The sequence below is a fragment of the Crinia signifera genome, chromosome 5, assembly GCF_055691185.1.
Source record: "Crinia signifera chromosome 5, ASM5569118v1, whole genome shotgun sequence".
NCBI lineage: Eukaryota > Metazoa > Chordata > Amphibia > Anura > Myobatrachidae > Crinia > Crinia signifera.
In genome coordinates this window covers 285,572,657-285,585,375 of record NC_139221.1, presented here as the reverse complement: position 1 = coordinate 285,585,375, position 12,719 = coordinate 285,572,657, and the positions used below count along the sequence as shown (strand labels likewise).

Here is a 12,719-nt window from a genome sequence, read left to right as displayed (position 1 = left end):
AGCTTGTGTCAATCTTCTGTCATTGCCGACCTAGGGTATGTTGACCATTCTTAGGTGTCAACCATTAGTGTTTGACCCATTGTCGACCCAGGGACCGGATACCGTTCTGACTCCCAAGTGAGGTGGTTCCCAGTGAGAGGTTATTAAAGATAGAAATAAAGAATTTGATTGCAGATAAGAACCACTTGGCCCATCCAGCCTGCCCCAGACGACTTTCAGTGAGTCATTTCCTCATTAAATAAAAAAAACTGCTTCACTATCCACATAATGTACAGATACCATACAAAAACAAACACAACACTGAACAGCCACCTATTAAATGTGTTGAAAGCTAAATTGCTAATTATTTTTAATATACTGCAATATGTTGAATGTTACATTCAACTCATTGATAACTTAATAAGTGGAAAGTATAAACCTGTCAACACTGGGTGCTTCATCTTCTGCTTGATGAAAACTAACTCATTGGGGCAGATATATTAAGCTTTATCAAGAGATAAATGCACGGGTGATAAAGGGCCTTATTTTGGTTCATTCTTTCTGACAAAATCCTTCTTAGATGGGCAAAACCATGTGCACTGCAGGTGGGGCAGATGTAACATGTGCAGAGAGAATTAGATTTGGGTGGGGTTTTACTTCAAAGTGAGATCTATATTGCAGTGTAAAAATAAAGCAGTCAGTATTTTCCCTGCACAGAAACAAAATTACTCACCCAAATCTAATTCTCTCTGCACATGTTACATCTGCCCCCCCCCCCCTGCAGTGCACATGGTTTTGTCCATCTAAGAAGGATTTTGTCAGAAAGAATGAACCAAAATAAGGGCCAAAGAGAGATAAATGTCCAATCACCTGCTAACTGCCATGTTACAGGCTGTGTTTGAAAAAAGTCAGTAAGGAGCTGATTGGCTGGATGTTTAGCTCTCTTTATCACCCTTGCATTTATCTCTTGTTAAAGCTTAATACATCTGCCCCATTGTCTTGTACAGAATAGTCAGTCCGCCCCTACACAAGGAGCGAGGTTGTAGACCCCATTAATCTTGCATGCACAGAAGACACAACTACTCTTGTGAAGATCCGAGACTGAAATGTCACTCACAGTGATGACAAAGCCACAGCATGACTCAGTTGCTGCTGGGGTTTGGGGGGCATCAACAGGCAGCATTGCAGAAAACAAGGATGAACATACTTGAATCATCTCAGTAGAAACTGGTTTCAACAACGTCAATTTCCTGGACAGTCTAATGGGGCCTACACACGTAGCGATTTAGGGGCATTTTCTTTGTGATCTCACTAGATCGCTTAGAAAATGCCCCCACATCGCTCTGTGTAGGGGTATTGGGAGGCATACTTTTTAGGAAAGTGTAGCCGTCTATACACAGAACTGCCCCTTCAGGACTACGTACAATAATCTCTAGCACTTGCGCCCATGCTATCTCAAGCTCAATCCCATGAGAGCAAGGGCTGGCACTGATGCAAATAATAGCTGACGTATATACACAACAGTAGCAATTCCAGCCAGCTGCGGCTTTAACTAGCAGTGATTGAAGCAGTTAGCCAATAAGGATGATCCAAGTTCTTATTGGCTAGTGAGGATGCACTGTTCCGCTAGCAGCAGCCAATAAAAATCATTCTGACTCTTATTGGTTACTGCTGACTGCTGCTGAATGTTCACGTAATTGGTTGATTGACTGGTTGATTGTTCGAGGATGATGCGTGGGCCACCCCTATCCTAAAGTTAATACAAATTAGAAACCATATTATTTAAACAAACAGTGATCTTAAATAGCATAGTCATCATCACTATTAAAAGTAATACGTTTCTCAGTTTATTATGAGGGACATAGTATAATAAATGAACAAGTCTGGTAGAAACATATTTGATATTCTACAGAGACAAATTTACGTATGATGATTATACAGTACCTCGCGATTGTTAAAGAGCTAAATTAATGGTGGTTTAATGTGCCATTCATAGCACCAGCCAATACTACTCAAGGTAACTACATATGTTATCCTCTTACAGAATTAGTTAAGAACTACTCAATTCATATACTGTAATTGGTTTCCTTCTATATAGCGAAATACATATCACATTGTCCTACCAACATATTATTCTAATATAAATAATCTAATTTTAACCTCATTGTTAAGAAAATAAAAAAAAAACAATAGAAGTAACAATTCTGAAGCAGTTTCATTAGATTTTGTGAGATGTAATACTTGTTGGCAAATGTCAAACCCACCAAATGGGGATAGAACGGACTACAAAACCGTTATCATGGTGAATACAGGCTACTGTAGGATAGGCAGTCACAAACCGGTCCTCAAGCTCTACCAACAATTCATGTGTTCAGGCAACCTGTGGATCTATAGTAGGAATGAATGCAGCACATGTTTGAAAATGTGACAGTTAGTAATGACTACACCTGTGCACCAGCTAGGTGATCTGAAATACATGGACAGTTGGTAGATCTCGAGGATTGGTTTGGCCACCCCTGACCTAGTTGTTGGCAATCTGGAGAACACAAGCTACTGTAGCAGAGATAGTGACTATGGGTAACGGAAACAGAGAAAACCCACAAAGCAAGATAACCAGAATTACTGACAACATTAAAAAACGACAGATACAAAGCAGAAAGAAGAACTGTGAAAAATGACAGCAATTTTCTAGGACCAATGGGGGTGACTCTGGTTGGTTGGAAAAACAAAACTCCATTTTTAATGGACAAAACCATGTGCACTGCAGGTGGGGCAGATGTAACATGTGCAGAGAGAGTTACATTTGGGTGAGTTATTTTGTTTCCGTGCAGAGTAAATACTGGTTGCTTTATTCTTACATTGGAATTTAGATTTCAGTTTGAACACACCTCACCCAAATCTAACTCTCTCTGCACATATTACATCTGCCCCACCTGCAGTGCACATGACTGTCTATTAAACAAGGAGTTTGCTTCTTCAAACCAACCAGAATACTCCCCAATGTGTACTAATATCAAAGTTTTTTCCAATAAATACTAATTTTTAACTAGTGCTGAAGGGAAAGTATAGATCAAGACTTAAGACGCCCATACACTGAGCCGATTGGGGGTGATTTGGGACGATTCAGACAAACCAGGCCATGTAATTGGCCCAAATCGGCTCAGTTTGAGGTCCCCTCAGGCCTCATGCGCATCAGACCTGATCCGCTGAGAGAATTCTCTCAGCCAATCAATGTCCGGTTGATTGGCTGAGAGAATTCTCTCAGGCAATCAGCGGCCTCCCATCTGATGGGCTGAGAGAAATCTCTTAGTCAATCAACGTCTGGCCAGTAATTTCAAAATATGCAGCAGCCACATCCCACCCCTCCTCCCCCAAAATGCGGCTACAAGCTCCCAGCCACTGCTGCTCTGACAGACCCCACTGCCTGCCACTACAAGCTGCCAGCCCCCCGCCACCATCATTAGCTGGCCGGACCTTGCTGCCCATCCCCCGCAGCAGCACCCAGGGAGAATTACAAGCAATAAATCGCGTGCGTTTTATTGCATGTAAAAATGGCACATCAAGTGCCAGATCGCATTTGAGCCTCCCGGGAAACCGCCGGGGGCTCTCAAGGTCAAACTGGTCTCACTTGGGGAATTCAATAAGCTGGGGAAATTTTCCCACAGGCTAATTGACACCCCAGGGCTATCTAATAAGCCCCAAATGTAGCCAACCACTTGGTCTTATCAGGGAACCAAATCGGCTCAGCAGGCACTGAAAATAAATCCTGAATAAGTACCCTGTTTTCACGACGTGAGCAGTTTAAGGGTGCAAAAAACTAACAGTGACTGAATAGCCTACAGCAAAAACTGCTAAAAAGCTTGGCTAGGCTGTTTTTTAAAGCTGTTACATTTTTTATGCTAAATAATCCCCCCCCCACCCCTAGACTGACCACAGTTATAACCGAGGCATATTTCAGACAGACACTTTGGCATCATCTTAATTTGCCGTCACCTTATACACGTTTTCTTTTGCTAATTTTTTTTAGGGAAATTGGAAACAATCAAACTGGATTTGGAAATTTACTACACTATTGTGTACTTTCAAAGGACGATACTGGTTGTATCTTAATTCGGGAGCATATGTTGACTTGACGTCGTTCAATGTGGTTGGGGAGAACCACTTGATAACATAGCTGCGCCGCCGTTGTACAAATGACCACTGCTGTATATGGGCAATTATATAGAGAGCGATGCCTGCAGGCTACACGGAGGTACTCTTATGGTTGCCCAAAAAATGGGCAACTATATTTTACAAGAGACAGGAAGCAGAACAGCAAACGGTTAAGATAACAGAACATTACATGATGACCACTCAAATGGCAAAAGGCTAAGTAGTAAAAAAAAAGTAATCAAAAAGCCACATGAGATTAGTCAAAGATAATCATGAGACTTCAGTGCTGTATAAATGAAGCTTTATGGTCTACAATTATGTAGGCTGGAGATACAGCTATGCCTCTTAATTAGAGTAAACAGCGTAACAGAAATGGCTATGGGTAAGACTGCTCACAGCCCTTTTCCTATTTACGTAATTAGCCTCGCTAAAGCACTAAGCAGCAAGTAATAGGTTTGAAACAATTCCTTTGTACATTTTGTCTCTTTTCAGTAATACATTACCAATCTGAAAAAAAAAAAAATTCCATGAAACAGGGAAAGGAGGAGTGTGCAAAAACCCTGTTTCCAAATGAGCCCAGTAGTGATCTAACTCTTTCACTTTAAAGAAAATAGCTGTCATTTCCATCTCTGCTATACCCAAATGAAAAAGGGTCTGCGAGTTATTGTCAGGAAGGGATGCAGGTAACATCCCGGCGGTCATAATGCCGATGTTCAGTATACAGACGCCAATATCCGGGCTGCCCCCCACAATACCGGCGACAGAACTCTGAATATATCAGGATCCTGATGCCGAAAAACCAACAGCCGGGATCTCACCATCACAGGAGGCTGCATGCAGAATTGACGGCAACAAAAACAGAGTTTCTCCATTGGGCATCCATTAATTTGCACCGCTGGCGAAGCAACTAAATCACACAGTGTGTGTGTGTGTGTGTGTGTGTGTGTGTGTGTGTGTGTGTGTGTGTGTGTGTGTGTGTGTGTTAAAGTGAGAGCATAATCCAGTGTATTCCACCTGGTAAGCAATTAGGGTAAAAGAAAAAATATCCCTAACAGTGTTTATTATAATAGTGGATTTGCTGTATGTAGGGGTCGATTCAATTTTGTGCACTGTGATTATCGCTGGGAGACCGCCAAAGCTATTCTAATCAACGCGCTGCTAAGTGAGAGAATGTTTAAGGTGGCCATACACAGTGCGATGAACTCCGTGCTTTTACTACTAGATTGCATTGTATCTAGTACAAAAAGCATACAATGTGCTACAGCACCGTTGTTTTGTACTAGATACGATGCAATCTAGTACTAAAGGCATGAGCTGCACAGACTTGCTGTGCTGTGTGATGTGCTGTGCATTGAAGTGGCACCAATTCGCAGCTAAAAAACGCACCGTGTACCGAAATTTTCCAACTTAAGTGCCTCCCGTGATGCTGTTTGCTCCGTGCTAGGGCACACAACCGCGCCGCCACCTCAGTTTTGTAGGAAATTCACTAGTCGGAGATAGCAGGGTGCCAATTAGAATAGCTATTCCCTGCTATTGAATAGACCCAGTAGTGTATTAGATAAAAGCACAGGAGAAGAACACTTTGGTGGGAGTTAAGCCCCATACATAGATGACCCGTGGGATGGCTGATTATGCTGATGATATCGGCGGTTCCTCGGTTGGACGATATCGTTAACTCATTGACGTCACTGGGACCTTGCCGAACTTGCGGGTCATTGGCTTCATGGACAAAATTGACCTGCATGTTCAGCCAGGGGCATATACGCTACCCGTTTTTTTTTTTTTGGTACTTGTTTCCTAGCACGGCGCCCATTGCATCGTATACCATAAGACTAAATATGGTATACAATGTGATGTGATGCGACGCAATATTGTACAATAAAATATCGTATCGCATCATATGTCATACAATGCGATGGTATATGATCTTTTATTGTACAATCACCCTGATGGGTCCTTACAATGTTAAATGCCCCCCCCATTGTCAACGCCAACCCAAAGCGTGGCGAGCGCAGCGAGCCCGCGCTGGGCGGCGGCGTTACGCGTCCTCTGACCTTTTCATACCCCCACTATCCACGTTGGCGTGTAGTTCATTCTAGATAGTGTGGTGAGCGCAGCGAGCCCCACGAGGGGACGCGGAATATATGTAAAGTAATACGCGTCCGCCATACTATCTAAGATCAACTCCACACCGACGTGGATAGTGGGGGTATGAAAAGGCCGGAGGACGCGTACCGCCGCCCCTCGAGGGCTCGCTGCGCTCGCCACGCTTCGGGTTGGCGTTGATAGTGGGGGTGGCGTGGGGGTGCATTTAACATTGTAAGCACCCATTAGGGTGCTTATACATTTAAAATAGTATCGCATCGCATGCGGCTATATGGCATGCGATGCGATGGCATAAGATGCCATAAGATGAAAATCTTGGGCGCCGTGCTAGGAAACAAGTACCTTTTTTTTTTTTTTTTTTAAATATAACACTCACAAAGGCCCTTGGGGGCAATCACTTTTTAAAAAGTTTGAGTAGTGTGTATGAGACTTCAGTTGTACGGTGCTCCTTGTAGCTACAATTACCAGACAATACAGAGAACATGCAAATCCCCTCTCTAAATAAAGAAATCAATGTGACAAATATACTTTGTGTTGGCCAGTCCTTTAAACTGTGAATTTTTAGCAAACTGTTGAGTAAATAAAATGATGCATATGTACAGCTCACACATAACCATGGTACAATACATGTAACCAGCAAGAGTCACCGTGTGTACAGGCTTCCACAGACAGGCATTCATGTTCATCTTTATCTGCTTGCACGTGCACATTACAGTACTTACCCACCCACAAAGCAGAGGATGTAAAAGGCTAAATAAATTATAGCGAAAGGTCCAAACGTGATCAGGAAGAGAACGCCACCAAGACTTCCCCATCCCCATATGGAAAGGCTGGCCTGGAGAGAAAGGATATAGAGAATTAGCCTTAACACAATTGTATGCAACAAATAAACAATCTGGTATGTTTAGTGAATGTGTTCTGCTGAGCAGACGCCACAGAATATTGTGTACACCAGCACAGTAAGAGACAACACGGGAATGGCAAATAACCTCTGTCTTCGAGGGGTTGGGGACAAACTTGTACTACAGATCACCAGACATATTACAGCATTGAGATAGAACGTTGTATTCAACAAAACGATCAGCCCCAGCAAACCTCATATTGCTTTCTAAATACATTTTCATGGAGTAAAAAAGCTAATCATTAAGGGGCAGATTTATTAAGCTCGGTGAAGTGATAAAGTGTCTGGTTTTTATCACCGGCCAATCAGCTCCTACCTGTCATGTTTCAAACCAAGCCTGTAACTTCCCAGGTAGGAGCTGATTGGCCGGTGATAAAAAAAACAGACGATTTATCACTTCACCAGGCTTAATAAATCTACCCCTCAGTCAACAAATACACACACAGCCATAACATTAAAAGTACTGACATGTGATGCGGATAACATTGATTATCTTGTTACCATGGCACCTGTGAACAGGTGGGATACATTAGGCAGCGAGCGAACACTCAGTTCTTGAAGATACTGTGTTAAAATCAGAAAAAATGGGCACTGTCAAGATCTGAGCAACTTTGTCAAGGGTCAGAATGTGATGGGTAGATAACTGGGTCAAGGCATTTCCAAAATGGCAGGTCTTGTGCGGTGCAGTAGGTAGTACCTAGCAAACATGATCCAATGAAGACAATCGTCTAACCGATGACAGAGTCACCAAGGCTCACTGATGTGCGTGCGGATCAGAGGCTAGACCGTCTGGTTCTATCCATAGAATAGCTACTGTAGCACATATTGCTGATGAAGCTAATGCTGGCTATGCTGGAAAGGTGTCAGAACACAAATAGTGCTTCGCAGCTTTAGGTGTATGATTGAGACTGCCCATGCAAACCCCTGTCCAGTGCCGAAAGCTCAAACTGGATAGATGAGAAATGGAAGAATGCAGCCTTGAATTATGAATCAAATGTTCTTTTCTATCACATGGAAGGCTGGGTGCATGTGCCTCATTTATCTGCAGAAGACGCACCAGGACACATTATGGGAAGAAGGCCCAGTATTGGATGCAGTTGATGGATCCTGTCATACACTACCTACCTAAGCCTGTTGCAGTCAAAGTACACCCCTTCATAGCGGTAATGGTATAAAACTATAGACATGGTAGACAGTCACAAGGTCGACAGGGTCTAAAGGTCGACATGAGTTTTTAAAGTTTTTAGGGTGTCTATGTCGACATAGGTTGACATGGACACTGTAAGTGTACCGCTGCGCTCAGCACACTATTTTATTCTCCCGCCACACCCTAGTGGATGGTAGGGCATGAAATACCACCTGTCGGCACATGTCGGCTGAAAATTTAGTAAAATAAATGCATGTCCACCTTTTCGAGGTCGACCTTTAGACCCTGTCGACCTATTGTGTGTCCACCTTTAAACCCTGTTGACCTTTTGACTGTTGACCATTAGTGGTCGACCATATGACTGTCTATCATGAGTCAGTCCGGATACCTTCATAGTAACAGTAATCCCTGACGACAGTGACCTCTTTCAGTCGGTAATGCGTATAGCCACACTGCACCCTTTGTTCAGGAATGGTAAGAACATAACAATGAGCTCAAGATTTGCTCTCTTCCCCCAGATCTCAATTCAATTGATCATCTGTGGGATGAGTCAGAAAACCCATAGAAGTCCCACCACTAATCTTAAAGGACTTAAAGGATTTGTTGCCAAAATCTAGGTGCCGGATAGCACAGTACACATTCCTAGGTCTTGTGGAGTCCATGCTTCAAAGGCTCAGAACGGGCTTGGAGGCACAATGGGGTTTTAATGGTATGACTGATACCGCTTTCAGACCGTAAATGCAGGGTTGCACCGGGACTTTGAACCGGTGTAGTCCCGGTGTGTTCCCTGCATTTTGGTCTGTTCAGACCTTCTCAGCGAACTGTCAATACTGTCGGTTTGGTGACGACATCCGGGGGCGTGGCAGAGCGGCGGAGTGTCATCGGGGGTGGGGGAGGAGGCAGCGCTTAGAGCTGGCGCTGCTCCAAGCGTTGCCTTTTCCATTGGTGTGAACAGGTAACAGGTCACTCGACCAGATGAAACCGTTCACACCGCAAAGCAACATGGCAACAAACCGGTAAAAAAACTTCTTTTTACCGGTTAATATTGCGGTTTGTCTAAAGGTTTGCGAGACACAGTAACCCTTTTCACATCGCACCAAATACCAGGTCAAACCGGCAAGAAACCGGCATGAACCGGGTAATTAAGTGCAATGTGAAAGGAGTATGATTGGTACACAAAAACACATTCATTTATTTATATTTTACATTTATTTGTTATGTACATACAGTAAAAGAATAAATAATGCTTATCTAATCATTCTGTCCATGGTCTCTAATATCTCCTGTGGATAAGTAAAAGTATACTTCAATCGTAAAAAATATACAAAGGCCAAGCTATGTGTGTTCAGTGACCCTATAAGTATCCCAACATGCCTCTGTCCTAGAGCTTGGGCAATTATATCTTATATCTCCTAAATACGGCTTGATTCTTCTGATTACAGAATTTCAGGAGACATTTGATGCAACGAAATGTAACTAATTGCACTTCAGAAGTTACACCCTCAAATCAATGTTTTACATTTGCTATCAATTAGGCCTACACAAAGATCACACCAATTATAAATGTTACAGCCTTTGCAGCTAAACCAAACTCATTAAACGTATTCATTAGAATTCAAGAATGCTAATTTAGAAGAACATTAGGGCTGCCTAATGGTTTTTTTTCGAAATCGCATTTTGTTACGACTAAAGGCCCATACACACTGGGCGACTGAGCTAAAAGTCGCTCAAAACAGCAGGTTTGAGCGGCTTTCAGCTCAAAGCCGCCCAGTGTGTATGCCCCGGCGATGAGCGCTGCTGTACGCTCCTGCAACATCGCCGGGAAAGCCATTCATCTGCTGGTCATACCAGCAGATGAGTGGCTTTCAAGATGGCTTTGCATAGCGCTTCGCTGTGCAATGCTGCCCCCCCCCCCCTCCATCGGCGCCGGGCAGGTGGAAAGTCGCTCAGTGTGTATGCACTGAGCGGCTTTCCCCACAGTGATGAACGCTATCAGTCGCCCAGTGTCCATGGACCTTAAGGCTAGTTTCACACACTCCGGTTTTGACCGGACGGCAAAAAGCCGGACACACTTTGTCCGGCTTTTTGCCTGACAGTTGTCTCTTTCGCATGCACCGGCTCCGTGAGCCAGTGCTGTGTAAATTTGAGGGTAGAAACTGAAGTGACGTCAGTTTGGTGGCGGTGGAGAGCTAAAACCGGACACCAAATGACCGGTGTGTGTGAAAGGCCCCCATCGCCCTCAGCACACACTGACCTGTGAGTACGGGATGGCCACGGCACGGCAGCCAGACACTGCAGTGGTAAGATCCGGCTGCTACCCGGCACCCGTGCCCTGACCGTCCTGTGTGAATGGACACATAGCAGTCCATTACACACTGCAGGGACGGCACGGCTTTTAAGCCGTGCGGGATTTCGCCGTCCGGCAGGAGCCAGAGTGTGTGAAACCAGCCTAAGGATATCTGAAAGTAAAGCATTCACGAACTTTAGGACGTACACAAGATATTTATTCGTGCATTGAGAATAGCTTTTCTGCACAAGACAATCATCATTTATTTTTAAAAACACTGTATTGCAGCATACTTTACCGAGAAATGCTTAATCACATTCCAGCTCCTAGTTTACACAACATATTAACAATGATACATTGTTTTTTTTTGTTGCTTGCGCACATATATTTGTAAAAATGGGGAAAGGGGGAGGGGATGGGGGCCAGGTGCACAGGACTAATTTGCTAGCAGGTAAGAAGGTTAAACTCCAGTCAACATGTGAGTGAGTAAATTATGTTATAATCTCGTTGTGGAGGTGCTCCCGGGGAGTATGGTAAGTACAATTGGAAACGGGTTGATATTCAAGGGAGAATATCAGGAAAGAAACTCCCGGGTGGGGCACTGCCTTCTATAATATAAACGTATCAGTCTAAAATATCAACTTTATTAATACTAAAATTGATCCTGTTAATGGATCAAGAGACGAACATGAGACGAGGACATACAGATAACATGAATAGAAAAAAATTGAGAAAAGATCGTGAAAATATGATATCTGGGTCTGAAAATGGGCTAAATGCCTCTGTTCAATATGGCTGTAATATCAGCGTATTCCTGTAAAGGATTATTTCAGACTAAGCACGTCTTCAATTAACCATATTGGTTATCATAAGCACATATCTAATAAATGCGTAACAAATGGCACACTGTCTGGCAGTACAACTTATTGTCATCTTAATTACTTTCTAATGGTCGAAAACTGTGTATAATCTCACTCTAATTGGACTGCAAGATCCAAGAGAAATTGAGAATTGTGGTGAAGTACCTGGGTTGAAAATGCACATATATTTGTTTAAGAAAAAAAGGTATATACACGGAAAGTAGGCTTTTACCTGTTGCATTAGAAAGGTTTTCAAGTCCTACTGTATTGAGGGATAATAGCAATTGAATGTTTAACCCTTTGAGTGCCAACATCTGAGAGATTTGCAAAATATCAGCTAAAAATGAGTCACTCACATTTGTTATATAAATTCAAATAAAAAATGTTGTGTAAAAAAAAAAAGGTTCTATTTTCTATATAAAAAGGTAAACATTACAGGTCAATATGATGAACACAAATGTTTGTTTGGCAATGTTCACAACAATTTTGACAAATTCACATGGCACTCAAAAGGGTTAATAAACAAGATACTAAAATGTTTCAAGCATGGACATAAGTGTTTGTGATGTGTGCCTGGCAGTACCTGGGCAAACAGGTCTCTTAACTGTTGCAACTTTGCCAATGCAGCTTTAATTAAATTGTTTATTTTATTTAAAACAGAACACCATTTACAGCTGTGACTTTGGAGAGTCATTGCAGTCAACTTTGCCTAAGGGGGGTATTCAATTAAGTCTGTTGTTTTCCTGTAGCCAAAAAAAAAAAAAAAAAAAAAAGACTTTAGTATTCAATTGCGGGGGCTTTCGCCGGGTTTTTAATCTTTTTTCACCAATGCCAATTCTTTTTTTTTTTTATATCGAATTAGCATCAGCGAAAAAGGATTAAAAATACACACAAAAACACACAGAATTTCAATGAAAAAATGTGGAGCAGTGAATATTTCCCTGATTTTTTTTGGGACCGTGCCGTTTTTACAACTAGTCGAAAAATCGATACTTTGAATGGGTTAAATATAAATTCAACCTAAAAACGGTAAAAAAAAAATATTTTTTTATCTGACTTAATTGAATACCCCCTTAGGATGTGCTGCAAATACATCATATACAAGTTTACATCATCTTACCAGATCATATTCTTTCACATGATTGGATGTCTTCTATATCATGAAATAGTAATACACAGGAGCCATGATAACAGATGGGGAATCTCATTCTCCATAGAAGATGTGAGCTACACCTGATTTTTGAATACACTACAATAGTCAATTACAGGGTACATGCGGTCTAGTTC

General features: G+C 42.4%; 1 protein-coding gene across 1 annotated transcript in view; it reads right to left on the bottom strand.

Annotated features, from left to right (window-relative positions):
• SNX13 (sorting nexin 13) overlaps positions 1 to 12,719 on the bottom strand; it is a 125,405-nt gene that overhangs the window by 78,873 nt on the left and 33,813 nt on the right. The window contains exon 2 of the mRNA XM_083189150.1: positions 6,960 to 7,072. Within this exon, the coding sequence (XP_083045276.1) occupies positions 6,960 to 7,072 (113 nt within the window). The remainder of the gene's footprint in view (positions 1 to 6,959; positions 7,073 to 12,719) is intronic.